Source organism: Pygocentrus nattereri, chromosome 9, assembly GCF_015220715.1.
Source record: "Pygocentrus nattereri isolate fPygNat1 chromosome 9, fPygNat1.pri, whole genome shotgun sequence".
Taxonomy (NCBI): Eukaryota; Metazoa; Chordata; class Actinopteri; order Characiformes; family Serrasalmidae; genus Pygocentrus; species Pygocentrus nattereri.
The window spans coordinates 16,069,395-16,094,186 of NC_051219.1; the positions used below are offsets into that span (position 1 = coordinate 16,069,395).

The following is a 24,792-nucleotide window of genomic DNA, read 5'->3' on the forward strand; positions in this document are numbered from 1 at the left end:
GTGTTGAACACTCAAGGTGGCAGACCTGCCTTCCTCATGTATTCACAGATGTCTATTGGTTGTGCTGCAGATAGGGGTTTCGTATCAGCCAGGTGGATGTACGACTCCAGCAGTTTGATGATAGCAGGGTACACTGGGCGGTCCTTAAAGTCCCACATGCAGCAATATTTCATGAGGTCATACCTGCAAGAGAGGACGGAAATAAACACAGTAAAGAGGATAACTGAATGCTAGCTAGTGGTCCGCAGTATTTCCATAATGCTAATTGATAGCCATTTGCTCTCGTTCTCTTGCTGTCTATTGCTTACTGCCTTACAACATCACATAAATGGCTAATTAGAATAACATGATGTTCAGTGGTTCAGTAGTGCAAGGTAAGATCTGTCTTTTGACTTACAGGGCTCCTCCACAGTTCTGTGGTCTTTTTAGCTTGTAGTTGGCTAAAGTTTTGGGGCAAATCTCTGATGGATCCAGTTCAGGAAAGGGAGGTTCACCTTAAACAAGCGAGACCATAGATGACAGATGTATTTTGGTGCGAGTATCGTTGGTATTTCAGTAGAAATTAAAACGTCCTCTTGATCAGAGTTCAAATGTTCAAAGTTCTCATTGACAGTTTATCTCAAAAACAGTCAGTAATGTTGGAGAAATTTTGATACCTTACCTAAAGTTATCAGCTCATAAAGGAGGATTCCAAAAGACCACCTGGAACATTTGATAAATGTTATATATGTACTCTGTGTAGGGTCATACCTGCAGAGCGCTTACTGAAGATGGGAGAAGCAATTAGTGGTCCAGAGTTAAAGGCACTCCAACAGCTAGTGTAAAATACTGTACAACTGTATACCTTATACTATACTATAAAAAGTGGAGCTATATAAATAATGTTGATTTTGTGAAATGAAAAATAAAAATGTTTTAATGAAAGTTTGAATATTTTGATGTTTTCCGCCTTTTTTCACTGTTCGTAATATATAAACCATCCATAATGAATTTAACTCAATTTATAAATTCCCTCATCTCCAAAGGCGGCTTCACAGTGATATCATTTTCTTCATTTTCTTCATATGTTCTAATATCAAATTCAGTTTTTCCTTTTTCAAAGTGTGCTTCAGTGAGTAAAGCAACTGGGAGGTTAAAGTGAGCTACACATTGTGTGTTGGAAGACTTACACATCACTCCTGGATGTTATGGGAAGCCTCATCAGTCGCTCTGGTGCCTGCCACTTCAGAGGCACTTTGGCCTCCTCTTCCTTTTCTACCGTTCCTGTCTGCCTTGTCTCAAAAGCCATGGCCAAACCAGACACCTTCACTGAGAGCCCAGAACCAATCAGCATGCTTCGGGCTGCAACATAGCCGTGCACTAGCCTGTGCTCTGACAGCAGGTAATCCTGAGACAGTAAATAAAGCAGAAAGCCACCAGAGGCTGTGTGTTACTGTTAAGGGGTGCTGTTGACATCATAAACGGATCATCTTCCAAGCTACGTAAGCTTCATAATGATATATTCTTTTGTGTCGTCACCTCCAAAATGTAAATGTGTTATAACTATAATATACTATCACATATATCAACTACTATGGTTTTTATGGCTCAGCTACTAGCACAGTCCATCTCCAGTGGACCCAAGGGCTACAACTTGTAAGGTCCACTTGTAAAACCATGCATGCAACTCTGTACTTAAGAGGGTTTAAAGTGCACATGCTGTACGTTTGACAAGACAGGGACTCACCAGACCAGAGGCCACCTGTTTGGCCACTAGATATACAGACTTCTCTGAAAAACACTGCAGCCGATGACAGAATCCAGAAGCACCCTAAACAGTGCAGATCAAATTCTTTTTTTTTTTATCCTGCAAAGTGAATTCTGTAAATTGATCACCACTTGATCACCAGCCGCAGTTCTCACCTCTCGAAGACTCCACAGGAAATGCAGTAGGTTTCCTGGAGCAACTGCTTCAAAAATCAGGTACATGGGAAAATGGCGTGTCTGGCAGTACAGCATTCGCACAACATTTTCGTGCTTGCAGACCGCGACATGAAACAGGGCCAGTTCCACAAATACCTTTGCCTCCTGACTGTTTGAGGTGCCTGAAACAGAGACTTGTGTCAACTTATGCAACCTTTCAGCCTCACAAACACAAGGCCGTCTAACAGTTTTAAATCACAACACACATTAGGCTATGCTAAAAGGCTTTTGCCTGTGATAGGCTAATTTAGGCTTTATTGATGACGTGTCAATCTATGTAGGGAGGAATGCTGCCTATTTAAGCTAAACCATATCTGTGGATGAGTTTAGTGTGTACAGGATAATGATGCATACGATGATAATGACAGATCCTACTTATGGTAGGAACCCCCCTTGCACATCTTGCAGTTTGTCTGTTATATTTTAGAGATGGTATCATTTCTGTCTAGTAATTTTTGTCTAGAATTATGTCATTTCTAGTTTTTGCATTTTTCATGAACTGTTATTGATCAAAGTACACTAAAATATTAAGTAATCTAAAGGGAGCTTTTGCCTAGAGTCTGGGGCGACGTGTTACCCCAAAGGTTTAAGAAAAAATAAAGGTGTTCTTCACAAGCCCCCTCCAATGGCTCCAATAATACACTGCTCAAAAAAATAAAGGGAACACTTTATTCACTCAACACAATATAACTCCAAGTAGATCAAACTTCTGTGAAATCAAACTGTCCACTTAGGAAGCAACACTGATTGACAATCAATTTCACAGCTGTTGTGCAAATGGAATAGACAATTACTGGCAATTAGCAAGACACACTCAATAAAGGAGTGGTTCTGCAGGTGGGGACCACAGACCACTTCTCAGTACCTTTCTGCTTTCTGGCTGATGTTTTGGTCACTTTTGAATGTTGATGGTGCTTTCACACTCGTGGTAGCATGAGACGGACTCTACCACCCACACAAGTGGCTCAGGTAGTGCAGCTCATCCAGGATGGCACATCAATGCGAGCTGTGGCAAGAAGGTTTGCTGTGTCTGTCAGCGTAGTGTCCAGAGGCTGGAGGCGCTACCAGGAGACAGGCCAGTACACCAGGAGACGTGGAGGAGGCCGTAGGAGGGCAACAACCCAGCAGCAGCGAGGATGGTATGAGGGCCCGACGTCCACAGATGGGGGTTGTGCTCACAGCCCAACACCGTGCAGGACGCTTGGCATTTGTCAGAGAACACCAGGATTGGCAAATTCGCCACTGGCGCCCTGTGCTCTTCACAGATGAAAGCAGGTTCACACTGAGCACATGTGACAGAAGTGACAGAGTCTGGAGACGCTGTGGAGAGCGATCTGCTGCCTGCAACATCCTTCAGCATGACCGGTTTGGCAGTGGGTCAGTAATGGTGTGGGGTGGCATTTCTTTGGAGGGCCGCACAGCCCTCCATGTGCTCGCCAGAGGTAGCCTGACTGCCATTAGGTACCGAGATGAGATCCTTAGACCCCTTGTGAGACCATATGCTGGTGCTGTTGGCCCTGGGTTCCTCCTAATGCAGGACAATGCTAGACCTCATGTGGCTGGAGTGTGTCAGCAGTTCCTGCAAGATGAAGGCATTGAAGCTCTGGACTGGCCCGCCCGTTCCCCAGACCTGAATCCGATTGAGCACATCTGGGACATCATGTCTCGCTCCATCCACCAACGCCACGTTGCACCACAGACTGTCCAGGAGTTGGCGGATGCTTTAGTCCAGGTCTGGGAGGAGATCCCTCAGGAGACCATCCGCCACCTCATCAGGAGCATGCCCAGACGTTGTAGGGAGGTCATACAGGCACGTGGAGGCCACACACACTACTGAGCCTCATTTTGACTTGTTTTAAGGACATTACATCAAAGTTGGATCAGCCTGTCGTGTGTTTTTCCACTTTAATTGTGTGTGTGACTCCAAATCCAGGCCCCCATTGGTTAATAAATTTGATTTCCATTGATGATTTTTGTGTGATTTTGTTGTCAGCACATTCAACTTTGTACAGAACAAAGAATTCAATGAGAATATTTCATTCATTCAGCTCTAGGATGTGTTATTTGAGTGTTCCCTTTATTATTTTGAGCAGTGTATATTATTAACAAAGAAAAACTGAACAACCACATATAAATGCATAGATCACTATTATCCAATCAATAAATCAAATGAACTGAGCCCTGAGATTCTCGGGGAGTAAATTCCAGGTATGACAAAATGAATCAAAAATAATCAGCCAATAGACACTCAGTAAATGTGCTGAGATCATCTGATGAGGACAGGAAATAAAGGGGGGAGGTGTTTTACCTTAAGCCCCCCCCCCTCCCCCGGCCAAGTTACTCTACCATCTAAAAATTCATATGTAACATGCAAAGAGGCCACAGAAGAAAAACAAATCCATTTGGCACTAAGCACATTTTTATCAAAGTATTTTTTTACATTTTGTGGCCTTGAGGGGGCAGTAAACTCCTAAATTCAGCTCGTGCTGAGAGCTCATTGGCTTTACAGACTGATCTATTCTTTTCATCTACAACCTGTAAATCCACAATATAGTGTCTTTTTTGGACAGAAGACTTGTACACTTTGATTTTTCCATTTACCTTTGAGAGTTTTAAGCACCACAGCAGTGGCAGCCCCGTCCAGTTTTAGCTGGCCTTTGCAGGTGGGCCCATAGCGTCCATTTTTGAGAAACTCCACCTCCTCTAGGATGTAGTCAGCAGGCATCTCCCATGACCTCAGAGCACCATTTCCAGGTGCTGTAACGGAAACAGTCTGCAGGGATGAAGGCCCTAAAACAGTGAGAGGGGGCAGCATTTCAGAATGTGAAGAAATAGTTTGGTGAAAAATCATTTTGCCCGTAATCTGAATGTTGTCGACCAGTTAAAACATATTTGGTGTCTGAAGTTTGCTTCTTTGGTTCTGTAACAGAGCTAATAAGTAACCAAAGCTTATGTTCACCAATTAGCATTGTGCAAACAATGGCTGGAATGGGATTTTTAATGCTTTAATCGACTGAATTACTTCTATGTTACTGAGCATAATAAAATTACAAGCCATTCAATACTGTGAACAGGTGAGTCTTACATTCAGTGAACTAGTGAGTCTTAGGACCTGTGAGCCAAGAGGAATGCCTGTTCCAGTAGGCAATCGATTGGCTGTCTGTAAGCAGGGCTTCTCAATTTGTCTGTAACCTGTTGCAGTCAGTAAATATACCCACTTCCAGCACCTCTGGCTAATTCTGATTTAAGCCACATCAATTTTCAGTTTGTAATTGAAAAAGATATCATTTGGAAATTGATACCAAAGTCGAGGTGTTGCTATTGATATAAGTCGGTAGTTTGAAAAGATACAGTTGGCTGGGGGAAATTACACATGATGAAATTAGGGGGAAAAATCCCAAAAAAGAAGTATTCTCAAACTGGCTTCGAGGCTCTGTGTATGACACAGGCTGGAATCAACAATAATAGACAAAATGACATCACGCAGCTTAAAACAGGGTTTTCTAATACAGGACCACACTAAGAGGGGCCTGTTGTCCGCAGTGGGCCTGTGATGGCACTTTGTCATAGAAATCAGTGAAGAAAATCAGAAAAAAATCTGACTTAACAATAAAAACAGAAATATAAAAAGCTTTCAGACAGTTAACAACATTAATATAAATCCCACAATAACAGTGCCCAAAGGCACATCCAAGTCATAAACAGGTGGACCTTCAGGTGGAAAAGGCTGAGAACCCCCGACTTAAAACAGCCGTCCCTTAAAGACTGAATTTAGTGTTTTTCCTGTAGCACTCATTGCCAGAAACTGTAATGATGAGGCATGCACGTTGCACAGTTGCTATTTAGTAGGGTATTAACCTCCATTACTTGTTAGCTACGTTAGCCTCATAGCTTCATTGCAGAATTACAGCAGCTCAGACACCAAACATCTGATCCACTACATTTCAGATAAGGGTAGTATTGTGTGCATTTGAATGCTCACTGAGCTATATAGAAGACAATACCCAGCAAAAAGCATCAGTGTTGAAATGTATGTGCATTTATCTGAATGACAATATCACACAAGTGGCCTTTATGTGAGACTTCAATCATGGACGGGTGTGGCAAGAGGCAAGAGACAAGAATGTGGGCATATGAAGATGAATGTTTAAGCTATAACATCACCATTAGCCACACACAGATCGAGCAGCTGTTGAAGGAACAATCAATCATACCGTTTCTGCGCTGTAGGGAAACCAAGATCCTCTGAACGGATGGTTTCTTGGACAAGAAGCTCCATATTATCAGAGAGACAACGGTCAGCGTGCTAAGAGCCAGGAGACTGGGAATGATGATGAGTGCTAAAGGACCTGAGCTTTCCTCATCTGTGTATTCACACACAGAACAGAGAAGTACATTGCCATGCTATCATAAATCGTAGTGTTGTGCACACAGCTATTAAAGGATTACTCAGATTCAACCACATCCATACTGTAAGGTATGCTTGATTACCATAGACAACAACGTCAATGAGTTTCCCTGGAACAGACACACACTTATAATAGAAGCCACTGATAGAACTTATAACAGAAGCCAGGTGCAGCAGAGAGGCTGAAAAACACTGGAGTTATAATTGAACTTGTTTTGTTTGATAGTTGTTGACATATCATAGATGACGGATAACGTCTCATTCCATCTTCATGTTATTTGCAAATAACAGGGTAGTATAAATGAGTTATGAATTATAAAAGGTGATAAAAGTGCATTTGCCATTTACTGTCAGCATCATTACACTGTGGTAATTATAAAGCATAGCGGTAGTTAATGGCATGGATATCATTCCTTTTATAATCAGTAGGAATGCATGATATGGGAATTCTGGCCTGATTCCAATATCTGATATTTTCCATGTGCATATCTGCCTATACCATTTTCAAAGAGTAGAAACTTGGACTAAATCCACCTGGATTGGCATTACAGAGAAATGTATCATTTACTTGTAGAGGTGTGATTTAAAAGGGAATTACACCCCATTTTTCAACATTTCTGCATAAATGTTGAGATATAAATGAAGTCATTCAGACTAGTTTGAAATGAAATGGTTCATTGCAGAGAAACTTAGCAGCTCAGAAATCTTTTCACTTGTGGTGACAGAAACCAGGGGTTGCAACACAAATTTGTATTATTTACTCTCCAAATTGATCACTAAAACTACATGTGTGAGTTTTTATATGTATATCACCACTATTTTGTCTCTTAATGTCCAGGACGTACCACACTGCAATGGATGGACTGTTATTTTTAACAGTTTTAAACCAAAACCTTGTATTAAAATTATTGTAAATTATTGTAAAACAATGTCTCGGACACCAGGCAATGTATCCATAACCATTTCATGTACTAACTTTCTGTGAGAGAGCTTTTAGAAGTGGACTTCTGGTTTCTATCATCAGACAGAGTATTTCACATCAAACCACTCGGAATGACTCTGTTTACATCGTACCTATTGAATCATGCAGACATTTGGATAAATCACACTACAAAGGTAGTTACACTGAAAGATTGGAACCTTGAAAGACATTCCCAACGTGGAAAAGAGAAATAGAGCCCTAGTATACTTGCTGACTATGGAGGGACCATCAAAAGACAAATTACAGCATAACTACTGTAGCTTTTAAAGTAACATAATGTACGTATGTAATCTTAAATTTGTCAGTCTTATGTCACATAAAATGGCCGGTTGATAGAAAAACAGATTGGAACTTTATTAGAATTACATTCTTTAGTTCATATGGCAGAAGCTATTATCTGGTATATAATCATGTATTCCTAATAATCATAGTGGGGGGGGTAATAACTGACCTTGCTAATTCACACTGACCTTTTAAATTGTTGGAGCTGTTATTATCAACTGCACTTTTACTCTGAAAGCTAGTTATCTTAAAAATCATTGAATTCTCTCGTTTGATTGCTCGTATTATGGTCACCCTGTCAGACAGAAGAGTCTCAGTCTTACCGCATTTCAGGCTAGAGATGTTGCAGGCCACTTGCACGTCCATGGGAGGTGTACTTTAAGCATCTCTCATGACTGCCATGACAAAAGACGGGAGCACATCTTTAACATGACACCGCAGGTGTAACAATGTCAATACAGTATCAGAAAACCGAAAAATGAACATTTAGAACGATATTTACACCTGTAAGGATGATACACCCCTCAGACTCCTCTGATGGTCTCTAAATTGCAGCCTTTCATGAAAAACCATGAAACAGGAAAACACTGAAACAATAACTTTATGCCTAGAGTCTGACTTAGTACAGATTCGCTGACATGTTGATGTAGATATTTCAGTTTTGGAGACTACTTAGGGTTTCATATGTGACAGGTCATGTTTTTGTATTGTTTTAATGCTTAATATCATCAATGTTTTGCTAACAGACGTGCGACTTTGTAGTTTTTGGGTCTTGAAATAAAATCTGCTTTTTTTTTCTGGGCTCAAATCAATAATACAGTATATAATTTCTCCTCAGTACACAGTGAGTACCTGTTCAGTAAAGTACAGCGATGATTAAACTTACAAGCACAAGCTACTGGATCCAAACTTCTGTTTAAAGAAATATCTAGAGCTTTGTAAAAATAAAGTGAAAGCAAAAAAATAACTGTGGTTAGCAGAGTGGCAGCATCTCTTAGTACAGAGGTTTTCAACCCTTTTCACCTCAAGGCCCATCTGTTTATCACTAGAAAGCATTAAGGCCCACAAGAAGCAAAACTCATTATTTTTGGTTTTGAAATTTCATTTTTGGGACACTGGACAATTTTGTACAATATTGGAGTGGACAACCGAAAAATGAGGTGTTTCTAGAGGCAAGGGCCAAAAAACTGGCAAAGCTGCCTTTGTGTACTGTTATTGTGGGGTGTATATTAATGTTTTTAAGCAACTTAAAACATTTATTTCTTTTTTTTATTGTTAATTATTTTAAAATTGCCATCACAGACCACTGCCCCTCCCCCTAGTTATGGGTCTAAGGACCACCAAGGCGTGCTTTGCAGTCCACTTGTGGTCCTCAGCCCAGTGGTTGAGAAACCCTGTCTTAGTACACTAGAAATTAGAAATTGTCTACAGTTAGTCAACGACTAGTCCAGAGAAAAGCTTGAGTTTAAATGCATAACATACTGAAAATGTGTACTAATAATGGTTTCCTGCATGAATAGTTTCTAATATTTTTTATTCTGTCTTTTTCTTTCTTAAACAAAGCACATAAAACTGGACTATTTTAACAGTGAGTCATTATTTTTTACCACCATACGCTGAACATTCCTTTATTTAGATTAAAGTGGTCTTATTTGGGGCTAGTTCAGGAGACAGGCGGCAGCTGTGGGGGCAGCACTGGACTGAAGCAGACCATTAGAGCCATGAGGTTGAGAATTTAAGAACTTCTCTCAATGATGAGCACATTTTCCATTAGACATATTAACAGCAGTTTTTCAACATGCCTTAACACAGTGTCTTCTAAATGTATTCTCAATTAATGCTGAACATGTGACCTTTGAAAACATCCTGAATGCAGTACATTCAGTATTCATCAGTACTTTTTAAAGTACTTTACCCAAATCTGTCTACATAACAGTACAGGTCAAGATGCGGAATAATTGTTAATTATGAATACATACAGGCCGCTGATCACGACAGGCTGTGGAATAGGTGGTCACCTCTAAAAGTATACAGTGTAAAATCAATACATGCACAATAGCACATCATTCCTACCTTGCTCATGGGACCGGCCTTGAGTGAAAAGACAGTCATTTCCCCGATGCTGCCCTTCATTTTCTTGAATACCAGACAAACAAGAGGTGGGTTTCAGGCTTCATTTCCAGCCCTGAATGCTGGCTTTGATTTTGACATTGAGAGCAGTGACCATGAGGGTGCCTTGGCAGCTTATCTCAGTTAATGATTGCCCAAAGCACACAGCAGGCAGCGCTGCTTTTGGGACTAGTATGTTTAGTGTGTTACCTTGATAATAACATTGGACTAAGTGGACACTTAGAAGCTATGTGAGGCTCTGTATTCAGCTGGTGGTCCTGGTGTACCACTGCCGTTTTTGCTGTACCTCCAACACACTTCATCCAGATAATCAGTTCCTGAGTTGAAGTGTTAGTCCAGAAAAAAACAGGAGAGGGCTAGATTTGGACTGGGAACCTGTGTAGTAGGCTAGCTAACGGTAACCTGGTCCCTGTACTCCATTATAGGTATTTGTGGGGTGGTTTTCTCATGAACGTTGGGCCTTGTTTGGCAATACCTTCCTGTGTTTTTTCTTAAAATTTTTCTTGAGAAAGGTGCTAAGAAAAGGTCTCTGTCAGATTCATGGCGTGTCCTTAAAGCACAGAATTGTTCACACCTTTGCGCTCTTGAGCGTGTAGATTCTGTTCTTACCGAAGAACAAAACCCAGACAAGAAAACATCGGTGAGCGTCAGAATCTTTGAGAAAACTGTGTAAATAGGTTGTAAGAAGACATATCTTCGTAAGAATAGTTTGTGAATGAGGCCCATGGACAACTTCTCAACCTGGCTAAGGAAGCTGAGCACTATCGTATAGTAAATTGACAGGATTACTCCAGTAGATGGCCCTATTGCACAACTCCTTGAGAAAGGAACTCAGCCTTATCCATGTCAGGTTTCGTGGCAAAGTTTAAACAAGTATAAACAACTCTTTATATTCATAATCCTCTGTTCAGGTGGTCTGGAGATCACCACACATGTATAACCTGGACATCACTCTGTCATTCTTTCCTGAAATCTAGCTGCATGCATTACAGCCAACTTTAAGATTGATGAAACCTGGAAATCTGTTGGACTGAGTTGCCAAAAACATAAAGCATGGCTGTGTACTGCCAACTGCTAATGAGATCAAGTAGGCTACACACACTGGTTCTTCAGGGTTCTTTAGTAAATGCAGAGCCATGAGCTCTATATAGAGCCATTTCATGCTTAAATGCTTCTTCAGATTGATGGAGAATGTGCTTGGTTCTATATAGAGCTTTTTTGAAAATAGTTCTATAGCACCAAACAGGGTTAGGGTTCTACTAGCACGTCAAGCTTTTTGATGCTATATAGAACCATTTTCAAATCTGAAGAACCATCTCACCATGCAAAGAACCATTTAAGCATGCAAATGGTTCTCTGTATGTACACAGTTCTAAATAAAACCACTCCCTTTACTTAAGAACCCTTGAAGAACTAACTTAGGTATGTAGGAAACTTTCCAAACCGTTAGTAAAAGCTATTTACAAAGTTAGAATTAATGTCTCCTTGGATGTCCAGTCTCTCTCTCTCTGGCCCAGATGAAGCAAACTATTAGCCTAACGATTAAACTACCTAAAAACAGAACACGCGGCTAACGTTACTCTCAGGAAACGCTGAAACAGCCACTAGTCTGAAGCCACAGCTGTGAAAAGTCCCGTCTACCCGTTTGACCCGCCAATAACAAGTTAATACCGTCATGGCGTTGCTTGTTTGCACTTGTGGATGTTAACATTTCCCACTCGTATTCCGACAGTCCCCGCCCCTCCGCGCTCGGATTGGCCAGTGATATTCCCTCCTCCGCTCGGATTGGCTAGTAGTGTAGTAGTAAACCTGTATAACAGCCCGTTTATTAATAGGACTTAAAAATAATAATAATTAATTAATTAGAGACAGTAGCACAGTATGCTTAATAACAACGGCTGCTTTGATAAGCATGTTTGTTTGGGCAACATAATTTTTTCCTCAAAGCTGTGAGATTTAGGAGCCCTAAGTGACTTGTGGCCCCAGTCATCTTATTTTGTAATCAAGAATGAAGAAGAATTATTACTTCAGTCATTTTGGTCAGGGAAAAAGAAAGCCAACAAACACTGATTAACTATATAAACCGGAAAATTAACGCAAACAATAAATATATATATATATATATATATATATATATATATATATATACATATATATATATATATATATATATATATATATATATATATATATATATATATATATATATTTATATATATATATATATATTTTTTTTTTAATTGTGCGTCCATCATTACTGCTTTGACTGCTTAATTCAATTTTTTGTTGGGGGGGGGGGGTAAAAGTTATATATACTCTCGGTGCCCTAAGTGGCTATGACTAATACATTTTTAAATTTGAAAGATTTCTCATTATCGTTTCGTTCAGACACGATTTTAATTATGTATGAATTTACAATTCAATAACATTTTTAATGAAAAAATAGCTAAATAGACATATTTGGTCGGTAAACACTACTTGCCAGCCAATCCCAGCGTAAGAGGCGGGGTTTTGTCGGAATATGGGTGGGAAAGAAAAAAACAACGCCGTATAAAACCCGCCCACCGGCCCTGGCTCGCATTCCGTCCCCGCCCTGTTCTGTCTCCTCATTGGTGGACGAGGACGCCGCTCCCAGCTTCCTCCGGCTGCGCTGGTACAAGTGCTGAGGCGAGCGAAGACGCAGAAGTTTCTCCGCTACTCTTTTTCGCTGAAGTGTCGTGAGCGGTCGGGCACGACCGGCTCCGCCGTGACGACGTGAGCCCAGACGTGAGGGGGCGTTTCTCGAGGGACTGGACGAGAGGAAGGGGTCGTCTGAAGTGGAAAGAGCCGAGTAGGGAGGCGGGTAAATTTCGCCAACACGGTCCCGCGAGCCAGGTAGTGTCGTTAGCCGGTCTACCGGCAACAAGCGGCGGCTCCTGTCAGTTGAGCAGGTGCGGGGAGATCAAGTTTCTCGCGAAAGACTGGATGAAGGCGAAGTCGAAACGGCCGGATATTCACTCCCCTGTTTCATATAAACCGGAGATTTCTAGGATACTGACACGCAGTGAGCTCGACAGACTGACGGCTTGCTTTGCTTCTCTGTAGTTTATCAGTGTTTCTATGTCTTATATTTACACGCTGTGTTAAATCATTGCTTAAGAACCTGTTTGCCCTTGCCTTAAACAAACATCCACCAATTCTGTTCCTCTGTGGTGGATACCAGTGGAAGTGTATGTGGAAATAAGCTTCTAGCTCTTAGAGCTTTTCTTGACCGTCATCTTTATCCTGTGGAATACTGGGACACCTGTAGGCTGCATCCACCTGGGCTGGACTGTGCTGGGATCAGTTTATCAGACTTGGTGGTCTGTAAGAGGTGATGCTACCCACAGAGTTTTGAGAAATGGGACTCATAGGCATCCCGTGTGCCGGGCTTGAATAGGCTACTGCATCCCAGAGAAAAGAGTGGCGTGCCACAGGGGACCGTACTAGGACATCTTCAGAAGCTAATCGGCAAGAAGGATTAGCCATGTCAAAGACGCTGAAGAAGAAGAAACACTGGGCAAGCAAAGTGCAGGAGTGTGCCGTTTCTTGGGGGAACGGCGGTGAGCTCAGTTCTGTGGTGGAGATACGAGGGGGAGCGGAACACGGGGAGTTCCCCTACCTGGGCCAGGTGTTGTCTGAGGCTGTCGTGTGTCATGTGGGCAGGTTGCCCGGCCCTGGGGACGTGCTCCTGGAGGTGAACGGCACACCCGTGAGCGGCCTTACCAACCGAGACACCCTCGCCGTGATCCGCCACTTTCGGGAGCCCATCCGCTTGAAGACTGTGAAGCCAGGTTAGTTGTGATGCTGAACTCAAGGGTGGATCGATTGATTTCGGGGGCGCCTTCGGCCTCCTTTATCCTGGCTTTTCAAGGGAAGACCATTACCAGTTCTGAAAATATCACAGTTTTCACTTTTATGTCTTGTATAATTCACATGGGGTCATTTAGCTTTAATATTTGTGTATTTGTGGCCTCTTGACTCCTGGCTGGTTTTTGGCTAGAGCCTCTGTGCAAGTGACATTTACCGTCCCTTATCTTTCCCTCATTCAAATGTTTGTGTTCGATTTGCATTAATTAATCTTATCGACCACTCAGGACGGAAATTGAGACCATTCATCATTTCTTCGGTCTGACATTCCTAAATGGCCGTTACTAATGGATTGGGGAAAGAATAAGTGTTTGCTGTGCATAACAACCTAGATGATTGCATTCAAAGTGGTGCTGAATTGCTTTTAAACGCTGCACCGCAGGCCGGTCCGCTGCTTGATTGCAACTAAAAGGTTAGATTTTTGTCTGATCAGTCCCTTCAGCTGGCCCAGCGAATTGTTTCAGTTACCTGTGGGCTTTCTGTGCTTGCCTTCATCACATTACGCACACGGACAGCGTGCGGCATGCTGATATTCGGATGCTTTTGTGCGTAAATGACCCGTGTCATCCAGCGAGTGCCTTGGCCGTGGGCTTAAGCTGCAAATGGGAGTTTCATAAGAGCCTGATGCATGTGGAAGTGTGACTGGAGCTTATGCTGCTGAATAGAAATAATTAGCTTGCAAATAGGCTCTGTAAATAGCAGCTGAGATACATGCCTTTAGGACAGTGGAGGATCAGATGTGTACGTCCATGCGTGTGCGCCTGCCTGGGATTGTGCATACGTGTGTGTGTGTGTGTGTGTGTGTGTGTGTGTGTGTGTGTGTGTGTGAGAGAGAGAGAGAGAGAGAGAGAGAGAGAGAGAGAGAGGTCAAACAAGCAGTGAGTGTGTCTCTGGCCTTTGCGGCTTCTTCATCATCATCATCACACTGAATATCTGCTTGAGTGATCGCCGGCAGGCCTCGTTAGTCAGGGCGCCCTTGGAGACAACGCACATACACACATACACACCTTGTCCACTCGCCTGGGAACCTCATAAACCCATTAAGCATGTCGCGCTACTGAAGTGCTGTCTGAAATCATCTTTGACCACAAGCACAGATGTTGCGTACGTTCCCACCTTTCCCCCTTAACACAGTCCCTTTTGCCTTTAGCAGCAGCACAGCTGGTTTTCAGTCTGTGTGCTGTAAGTGCACTTTGTGCTCTTAACTGAGAGCTGGTCGAGTGCACTCTGAGCACACAGGTACGGTGACTGAAATAAAGCCCGTCTCTGGCTAATTAAGTGCCTTTCTAATGAGAGGTTAGTACATCATGTGCTGTCTTCATATAGCATGCTTTGTAATGGGTGGCTGTGTGAGTAGCGCTGGCTGATCTGTTGTCTTTACTGCTGTTGGTATTGATTTTCAGTTTTAAATATCAAAAACAGGATGTTACCTCTGCACAAAGTACTGGAATCTTTAGCATCAGAAAGAAACAATGGTTTAGTATCAGATGTTCCAGTTTTATGGTTCTTGGTACCTGCTTAACACTGAGACCACGATGGTACTCGAAGGTGTTCTTAGTCTTTAGTAACACTGAAGTCAATGACGCTAACAGCAATGATGAAGGTGAATATAAAGCAACCAGGCCCCAATATTTGACAGAAAAGACCACCAAACTGTAAACTGAGATGTCGATGTGCTGATTACTGTTTTGAGAGTTACTGCGGAGTTTATTCTCTGACATTAGCAACACTGTGCGTTTAGCGTTTATGCAAGCCTCCACAGAACTAGACAGAGGAAGCTATGAGATTTTCTCAGTACAGTTGTACAGAATCAGATGCAGAAGAGTGCAGAACAGAGCAGTATGTTGTTTCATGTCAACCCACAAGTTAAGCTAACTAGCAATCAAAGCAGCAAATGAGCTCAGTTAGAGGTTATTAGTGCCCATTAGTAGCGTGACAGGGTCCATTTTGCTGTAGGTGGGCTTAGAATCCAGGCCCGCTTCTTCAATCCTGTTTTCGCTACATATCCACACTGTTCTCTGCATTTTCAGTAACAGCTGGAAAGTGAGCCCGACGAAAGGTTTAGTTATAGCGTTTCCCTCTGATCATTTTAAGTCTGTACATGCCGCCAGGCTTACAGTTTAGAGGTGAGTCCAAGTCTAATTGATTCAATTACACTCTTAAATCCCTGGTTTGCTGTGCGGCGCTGGCTAATGACTCAGCGAAACGTGGAGAGGTGTTGACACATGAAAGCAGTGCCTTTCTGCTTGAGCTCTGTGAAAATGTTATCTCGGTCTCTGACCCAAAGGGCTCGACACCCTGTTGAAAACAGCAGCAGGCCGTTCAGACATGAATATTTCAGTGTTTAGATCCATTCTCTTAAATTTGTTCCGCTAAGTGGACGCAGGAATTACCAATATATTGACACGCTGTTTCAGCAATGGGACGTCCCATTGATTTGCAATGAATGTTTGAACAAGTCCGACTTGTTCCCTGCCTTTAAATCCGCAGCGCTCTTGTGTGTGTGTGTGTGTGTGCCTTTCCTTCCTGTTGCTCAGTGCTCATGTTTAATTCACTCGTCCTCAATCATTGATGAGCCTTCCTTGTTTCTTAGAACAGGCTAGTTCAAAGCATTGAGGGTTACCAGGAGACCTCAGCACTTTAAATTTGAGCTTAGGTGCCATGCAACCTTCAGCACCCTCGCCAGCTCATGTGGAACTGGACGGAGCACCTGATACGCTGCCGTGAATTGTTCTCTTAGGTTCTGTGCTGGATGCCCTGCTGGAAAGAGCAGCTGGTGGCTGAATTTTAGGATGTGAAGAACTACAGAACATCTGATGTTCAGAGCAATCAAATGGTCTCCAGGAGATGCAGCGTTAGACCTGTCGCAGTCATTATATCACCGCCTGATCGCAATCATCCGAGCCAAGCACAAGTATTTTAACCCTACAGCAGTTGGTTTTCTCACCTCTTGGCTTTCGCTATCGGAGGTTTATGTTGCAACAGAACACGGATTTGTTGCATTTTCATCTGACAGGTTTATTTACAAATGCTTCTAAATGAAAATCAGAAAATGCGCGAAAAACAAAACCCAAACAGACAATAAAAGTTTTAACTTCTGACCGGTGGTTTAAACGTTAGAGAGCAGTGGTGTGGTGTTTGTTTATTTGAGCTTGAGCTGTTGTTGTCCTCAGTTGGAGCAACTGCGTATCGAGGGATATAAAGCGAGATAGTTAATCAGCCAATTTTGCCACTTTTGACTCGACACTGCATTAGTTGCGTACAGTGAACAGCACAAGAATGAAATTGTTCTTTGAAATTTTTTGATGGCAGTGAATTGTTTAGCTCAATGTTTAGATTTAGTCACATTTTATCCACTAGCATCTACCAGGATAATAAACTATGACTGCTTTTGAAGCTGGTGAGTAAGACTGCACAATGTGAAAAATACTAGTAATGTGATTATATGGCTACATGCTCTCATTCTGATATACCTTGCAGTGTATTAGAAGCACATTTATGGATTAATAATGGGAAACCTCATCTGGGACTGAGATTCGGATGCATCAGTATGGGATTTGTGGGGCGGTGGCCATATCCAATATTTTTCATGCACATATCTGCTGATGCTGATACATAAACATTGGTTTAGAGTGTAGAAAGTAGAAATTGAGACTTAATCCCTCTGGTTAGCATTGTGGGGAAATATAACATGTATTTTGTCAGGGTTGCAAATAAGGTGAAAAATGTGTCATTTTTATAGTGAAATTGCAACTGAAGCGTAGCTTTTAAATCGCAGGAGCTGCAGTTTTAATTATAGCCTGTTTTTGTAAACCATGTCGTAATGTTTTCATGAGTAAATGTGAGCTAGTTTCAATGTTGGATGATGTTAGACTTATTAGAAGCAACCAAACACCCATGAGCTGTGACCTCACAACTACAGCTAACTTCAGCATTCAAACCAAAAGCCAGAAAAAGTGGATATTCTGGTCTCCGTAGCCAAAATAACACCTGCTCTGCTCTTCCAAACTACAATAAGTACATCAACAAGTGACCATTTGAAGTGTCAGTTAAATCTAATCATCTCTCCAATGCTGCTATTTTTTTAACAAGTTACCTGCTGATCCCGATATGACTTCAGTATCTTTGTGAATCCCTCATCACAGCACGCAGCAAAGTGCTTGGTTAGAAGGCTGTGATAGGAGTTTTATAAAAGCCAGTATCACAATAACAATTACCAAGTGACGTATAAGCTGCTCTACCACTGAGTTTAGCAAATGAGGTCTCCCTGCACAGGTCTAGGCTGGATAACCTCGTGGGTGGGTGGCTGGATTTTGTTCTACTTTGAAATTCTTTTGGAGGATGACTGAAACAGTTTCACCGCAGTCACGCAGCTCTCTTGCAAATGGAAATGCCACTATTGTTAGACTTCAGCTGCGCGACTACTGATGCGATGCTCTCGCAGGGAATTGAATATTTCATCTTAAGACATAATTGCACTGTGAACAGCCAATTCCTGCAAGGCTCTGAAACGCATCCAAAAATGATTTTCAGGCTTATCCAGGTGTTAATTAGCATGGATGCAAGTTGGTTATTTCCCTATTTTGGTCTTTCTGTACTTTTTTTTTTCTCTCTATTTTTATGCCAAATTGCCATTTTATTTTTTGCAAAAGCCCTCTATTGGAGTAACACACTTCTTCAAAGCGCAGCCTAATGACGGTTTCCTCGCTGACTTGAGATTCACTTGTATTAAAAATTAACTCATTCCTTCAGATCAGTACAGATGAGCAGTTTCAGCATCTAAATTTCATGACCACAAATTGAAAAACTGAATTTAGAATGTGTCGCCCAGGGCTAACAAGTGTCCTGCCTCCTTACTGAGCTGTTCCACAGGTTTGCCTGCTGTGCAGTGAGTCTGGGGGTTCGAGGCGGTCGCCTGTCATCTTCAGCAGAATCATTTTCGCCATGAACACCGCGCTCTTGCCTGTCGTTTCTATTATTGTTTTGCTGATAAAGGTATAGTCTGGGGGAAAATATCCAATTTAATCCATTTTCCACCTCATCCCAAAGATAGTTAATCTGCCGAGACATGTTTGGTGTCTGATAGGCTTGTGATCCTCCACTATCTGATCACACCCTCAAGCCATCGGCAGTTGTGGTTACTATTATGGGGTGGAGGGGGAATGGACTATGCAGGCTGCTTTCAGGAAAGTGTTTTCAACACGTGGTAACAACACATAACCTGTCTTGCCTACTCAAATGACCGAAAAGCCTGAGTGCTCAGAAAACTTAACTTAGTTCTTGGTATGGTTTGATTGTTTTTGGTGTGGTATGTGGTTCATTCTATAGGTTGAATAAATTGTGTGTTTACAGCCTGTAAATGGTTTCATGTATATTAATAAAACAGCTATAGCTTAACCATGTAAAGTATTCTGAAGGCTGTGGTTAGTATAACTATGTGTTGTCTTTTTTAATAACTGATGTAATAACAACGTAAAAACATTTTCAGCTCCTGTTAATGTTTGCGCTTAAAGCTGCAGCACGGCTTTATCAGTTTAACAAGCTCAACAACGGGAAAGAAAAAAAATGTATCTCGTGCTGCTACAGAACGCTTTAGTGCCAGACAAAATATTATGGCTAATTCTGGACCTCGTCAGGCCACTGAAGGCGTGTTTTCGAACAGTTACGTTTTCCAACTTGAACGCAGTAGATGGAATCTTGTGTCATTTGCCTCATGTCTAGTGTGTTATGTTTGCTTTTTTTAGTTTTGCACCAAAGTACAAAGCTTAGTAGACTTATTACTGGAGCCTAGAGGCTTGTAAGTATTGGAAGCATGTACTTGTTAGCTACACTCTCAGAAATAAAGGTACTAAACTGTCACTGGGGCAGTAGCCCTTTTGTCACTGGAGTGGTTCCTTCAAGGGTACATCTCAGTACCTTTAGTCAGGGAACCTAATTGTACCATAATCCATTGAAATGATATTTTCTAAGTTTTATTGACTCCACACACCCCGTCTCGTCCCCAGCCTTTTTATTTTATTGCTCTGTTTTAAAACATTAGGTTGTGAAAAAGGTACAAATACGTACTTCTCACCTAGAAAAACGTATTTAAGGTTCACAATTGGACCTTAAAACCACTGTAGTACCCTTTGATGGTATGTTTACAGTGTCTGTACCTTGATGAAGGAGAAAGGTACCCACAGAGAAGCTTTATTTCTAACGGTGTATGTGCCTAAATCGTCACATGCGAGTTTTAAGCCGCACTGGGTGATCTCAAGCTGACCTGCTTATGTAGTTTCTGGTACTGTATGACATTCTGTTGTCCATAAAAGTAAACCATATGTTTAAAAAGCGTAGCTGCAGCCATGGGTTAACCTGGCATTTGTCCGCACTTTTGTACATTTTTATAGATAACATTATTGCCATTATTGCCAAATGTTTTCGCTGAACGTGTCTTTACTCCGTGAACATCCTCTTCCTCTCATCTTTCATCTCATCTGTGTCCCTCTATGTTCTGAAAGTTCTCTCGCTCGTACCAGTGGCTAATTTTCAGCCATACAGTTTAGCGAGTTATTAAGGAGATCAATGGATGTAATTCGGCATGCGGTTTATGGGCTGTGAGACATAAGCAGGATGCTTGGAGTGGGAGATTGGGGATTAAATCACTTCTGCTCTCATTGAAGCAGGCTTCTTGCGGAGAGGCGTCCTATTAGCATTGCTACTTTGGCTTGAGAATTACAGCCATGAGCTAAGCGGACGGTGGCATCAGGCCTAGTTGTACTGGACACGGCTTTACAGGCAGGAGTTCTGTCTCCAGGGCACGTCTTATGCAGAGACTTGTTCCTGCAGTTGTTGTGCCCACTCACTTGTGCAGCTTCCAGGCATTGTGGTTGATGAAGAACGGAGGAAGGGTGGTTGGCGAAATGAGTGGGTCATTACTCAGTGGGAAACAGGTCGAGTTACAATAGCGGTTATGTCACGCTTCTCTGTGGTGTCGACTCAGGCTTATGTGTTTTGAAAGAGATATCATGTTGTTGTGCTGTCACTATAGTGACCTCTTGTGCTAGCCTTATCACAGGGGAACAGCAGCGGTGCCAAGGACTCCAGCTCCTCAGTTCCTCAAATATCTGCAATTCATTAGCCTACCCCACTCAGATATCCTCTTAGCGGATTTTGTTAGGCCTCTGAACAGCAGCAGCGGTTTCTGAAAGGAACCCTTACCAGACACTTTTATTAGAAACCCCAACAATTTGTACGCCCACCTTGTTGATGTACAGTCAGAGTTTTTATAGGAAAGTCTAGCCACACAATGGCCATCTTAGCAACACCTCCCAGGCAGCTATCTGAAACTGAATATCACAAAACATGCTTGAAATCATAAGTGAAATCTGACAAAAACTGCATAAATAGTTTGTAGTGTTTGGCTCAGATAAGAGCAAAATGCATTTTTAAAGCTCATTCTGGCTGCAGCGCGTGTGCATATCTCCATAAAGAAGGGGAGATGGCAACGCTTTCTATGAATGTCACCTTTGTAAGCATCTATAAACACATTCATAACATGCATTCATAAAGAATTATAAACATGACTATGAATATTTATAAAAAGGCACAACATGTTACAGCCATGATTATTATGCGTTATGAATTGTTAACATAATCTGTATTTATCCGCTCTAAGGAAAGTGAAGCGTACTGTACTAACGCCTCCTGCAGTGTTAAGGCTTCAAGTTAAAGCCTTACATAATAAAGCACATTACAGGCTTCAAATGTCAGATTTTAAACTAGCGCTGCCGTCAGTGTTTTACCCAATGTGGGAAAGTCAATGTACACCACCGTTAGTGGATGCATATCCAATAGAAAGCTAAGAGAAATTAGCATTACTGTACTGTAGTGATGTCAGAGTGAAGGTTTCCAGCTCTTGGTGTTCGAACCAGTGAGGGAACCATTTACAATGACAGCACTACTATCTCGCCTCTGCCTCTCCAGGCCTTCGCTCCACAGTGACTTCGCGCTCGGTGTGATGTCAGAGGGGGTTCAGGAGAGGGGCTGATGGGGACTTGGTTTGCTGTGATGTAATGTAACATTTAAAGTGAGAGCTCTGCTTAAGAAAAGCACATTTTAGCAGTAATTCTAGGCTGGACAGCCTGTTTGGAGCATCTGAATATTCAGGACTGAAGCCCCGAAGATGAAGCTCTAACCGCACCAGCGCTGAGAAAAGGTTTTTTGGAAATCTCAAGGCATAAATAAACTTTATGGTTGTCTTTATTTGGCACTGACCATATAAACATGTTATTAACGCTATTTATAATGCATTATATTAACAACTCAATGTATAGTATACATGGCTATAAAGTGTAAGTCTGTGTAATTCGTTTTTATAAATATTTATAACCATGTTTATAAAGCCGTATGAATGCAATATGTTATGAATGTGTTAATGGAGGCTTACAACGGTGACATTCATAGAAATTGTTCCTGGGGAGTTTTTGCCTCTTGTGATCGGTTCTTTTTATTGAGAGACGGGGACAGCATGTTGAGCGTTGTAAGCTTTTCCATTTGTCAAGTAGTCTCCTCCTTTATAATATCTCTCGTATGGTCCTTTTGTAGCTATGTGTTATTTGTGTTGGACATCCTCTAGCTCTTCATCAGTGGTCAGTTTCTGATCACTGAGTTGCTGTTGGCAGTTGGGTGATAGACACTGACCTGTAAAAACTCCAGCAGTACTGGTTGTGTGCTCATACCCCACATGCTACTATTCCACTACCAGGTCAATGTTACTGTTGTGTTCAGAATGGACCACCTCCCAAATAATGTCTGGTCGACAGCAGGCTTGTGGTCAGAAACTGATCGATGATGAATGAGGTAGGGTGTGAATGACAAACTGTTCATGACAACAGATGGGCTGCAGTCTGTAATCAAACACCTATATAGTGGCCCTATAAGACTTCTTGAAGCGTCCAGTGAACTACAAAGAACATGCTGAGTGTACGCGAACTCCTTTTCCTAGACAGTGGTGCTTGCTTGTTATGCTGACTCTTGCTGTCATTATGAGTGGTCAAACGTCTTCAAAAAAAATTAAGCAACCATTTTGCCAGCCTTTAATAGAGTGTTTGCCAGTCCCAGCCCATTGTTATGCATGGACCTGGCCCAACTTCGGCTCTCATAATTTGGCTGCTGAGGTAGTTCAGATGTGTTAGATTAGATATGATGCAAAAAGCATCGCAAGGGGGTTTGAATGAGTTTACAGCTTCTGATTAGGACCGTAACAGTTAGTCCACAAATGCCAGAAATGCTCTAGAAGGCTCTATAATGTTACATGCAGCCCTTGCGACAGGTTACTGCACTACAGGAAATTTAGAGGGTGATATGGTTACTGGCCTAATCTCATCTAATCTAGGCTGTCCACTGATTCATAGGACTGGATGTAGCTATTTGAATACATGATATTCAAACTCATTCATGTCCATTTAACCTTCTTTGGGTCTCTGAAAAAGACGTGTAGTTTGGAATTTTAAAAATGGTCTTTGTTTATGTATGTGTGTGTATATATTGTGTGTATGTGCTTAATCAAATAATAGTCAATATGTGGATTGATCATCGATTATAATCATTAGCTACAACCTTGTCATTGTACTGGGTAGCTCAGACTCTTTGTCTTCCCTGTTTATTATAGCAGCTTATGTAGGGCGCATCGCATGAGCAGTCTGCCCTCGCCAGCTGCACTGACCTGTAGAGCTTCATGAATGTACATGTATATTAGTATATGTTAAAATATACTCGTAAAACCGTGCCATAACCGTGGCATCCAGCGAAGTGATTAAGCTGTAGGCTACAGGCTTATGTTTCAGAGCTGCTGCCGTAAACACTAAACTTCATTCGGTGGTGCTATGTAGGCGGTCCCTGCTGCTCAGAAGTCGGGAAATAGTGAAAAAGCGAGTCATTGTCGGTGTTTCCCTTGTAAACAGCTCCAGCGAGCTTTAAAGACCTGTGACAGTAGCAGTGTGGATGTTTCTTTCATTCATCACTGCAACAATCACCCTTTTCATTAGGTTCAATCAAATGAATGCAGCTTATGTGCCTGTAAAGCCAAAATAAAGGTGATTTTTTTATTATTATTATTATTTTTTCTCCCTGTCCTTTTGCATGCTGTCCTGTTTTGGGTAAGGCCTTTGGCTCTGACAGACCAGCTCAACCATGTAAGATTATGTTTGTGTAGCTGTCGTCCTGGAAGGAACCATCCTGGGAGAGTGATGCTGACTTTGTGAAAGAAAAAAGGAAACCTGCAAAATGCTGCCTAAGTGCTTTAAATCCTCACACATCTACTGTTAGTTTTGTTCAGTGAAGTTCATAATGTTATCAGAATGTTTTATGGCACTTCTCAGCAGACATGATGAACTTAAATAATGGGCAAAATGGTAAGCGAGGCTAGCCAGAGGTACAGGAGCTAACCTTCCAAAGCAGGAAAGAAATGACTTATTTTGCATTACATCCTATGTTGCAGACTGTGATCGGTTGATGTGGATGTATATCAAATGTAACTGCATAACTCTGTAGTTAAATGTGTAGAACAGTGTTGGAAAAGGAATGTAGTAACTTCTATACGTTGGCTAGTAGAGTCGCACTTCATGCAGGTGCAGCCGTGTAGGTGCCGTTTGGCCTGTGTGTTTGGTGTTTGTGTTGGTGATTTGAGTCTAAGTGACAGCGCTCGTCCTAAATACAGGGAGCTGAAGAGTGTGAGTGGTGATGATTTCCCTTTCTGTGTTTAGAGCGGCAGCAAGGGAATATATCTGAGATGCACCTGACAGAATACCAACACACCTGTTCCTCCATCTCTCTCTCTCTCTCTCTCTCTCTCTCTCTCTCTCTCTCTCTCTCTCTCTCTCTCTCTCTCTCTCTCTCTCTCTCTCTCTCTCTCTCTCTCTCTCTCTCTCTCTCTGCTTCATTCGGGAGTCGTGTCACGGTGGTCCGGTCGCTGGTCTGTGGGGAGTGTAGAGCCGAACCTCAGACAGGAGCAGCTGCTCAGAATATTAAACCACCTCTCAGTCCTCTCCCTCAGCCAATCATCCTCCACTACACCTACACCTTCACGACACCTCGTCTCTCTCTCTCTCTCTCTCTCTCTCTCTCTCTCTCTCTCTCTCTCTCTCTCTCTCTCTCTCTC

The 24,792-nt window shown here is 42.1% G+C and overlaps 2 protein-coding genes across 7 annotated transcripts in view; one reads left to right on the plus strand and one right to left on the minus strand.

The window, feature by feature from the left end:
• Positions 1–235: 235 nt before the first annotated feature.
• On the minus strand, positions 236–9,832 carry si:ch73-206d17.1 (tyrosine-protein kinase STYK1). Its single transcript, XM_017720891.2, has 9 exons — positions 9,708–9,832; positions 7,958–8,029; positions 6,177–6,326; positions 4,564–4,752; positions 1,903–2,084; positions 1,727–1,810; positions 1,170–1,387; positions 662–702; positions 236–494 (listed from the first exon to the last, which is right to left on the minus strand). The coding sequence occupies exons 2-9, from the start codon at positions 7,998–8,000 to the stop codon at positions 394–396; spliced, it is 1,008 nt and encodes a 335-aa protein (XP_017576380.2). The 5' UTR covers positions 8,001–8,029; positions 9,708–9,832; the 3' UTR covers positions 236–393.
• Positions 9,833–12,391: 2,559 nt separating this feature from the next.
• The window catches only part of magi3a (membrane associated guanylate kinase, WW and PDZ domain containing 3a), a 228,475-nt gene continuing 216,074 nt past the window's right edge, over positions 12,392–24,792 (plus strand). For 3 of the 6 annotated variants that reach the window (XM_037541277.1, XM_017720886.2, XM_037541278.1), the window contains exon 1: positions 12,394–13,576. In XM_037541277.1, the coding sequence (XP_037397174.1) occupies positions 13,270–13,576 (307 nt within the window). In that variant the 5' untranslated portion in view covers positions 12,394–13,269. Of the gene's footprint in view, positions 13,577–24,792 lie in introns of all 6 variants that reach the window. The other 3 variants (XM_037541280.1, XM_037541279.1, XM_017720887.2) reach the window with 3 other exon arrangements.

Coding starts and splice junctions, on each gene's coding strand:
- si:ch73-206d17.1 (XM_017720891.2), bottom strand. CDS start 8,000: ATGGACGTGCAAGTGGCCTGCAACATCTCTAGCCTGAAATGCG. Junction 4,753..6,176: donor TTCCCTACAGCGCAGAAACG/GTATGATTGATT, acceptor TCACTGTTTTAG/GGCCTTCATCCCTGCAGACT. Junction 2,085..4,563: donor GGTGCTTAAAACTCTCAAAG/GTAAATGGAAAA, acceptor TCTCTGTTTCAG/GCACCTCAAACAGTCAGGAG.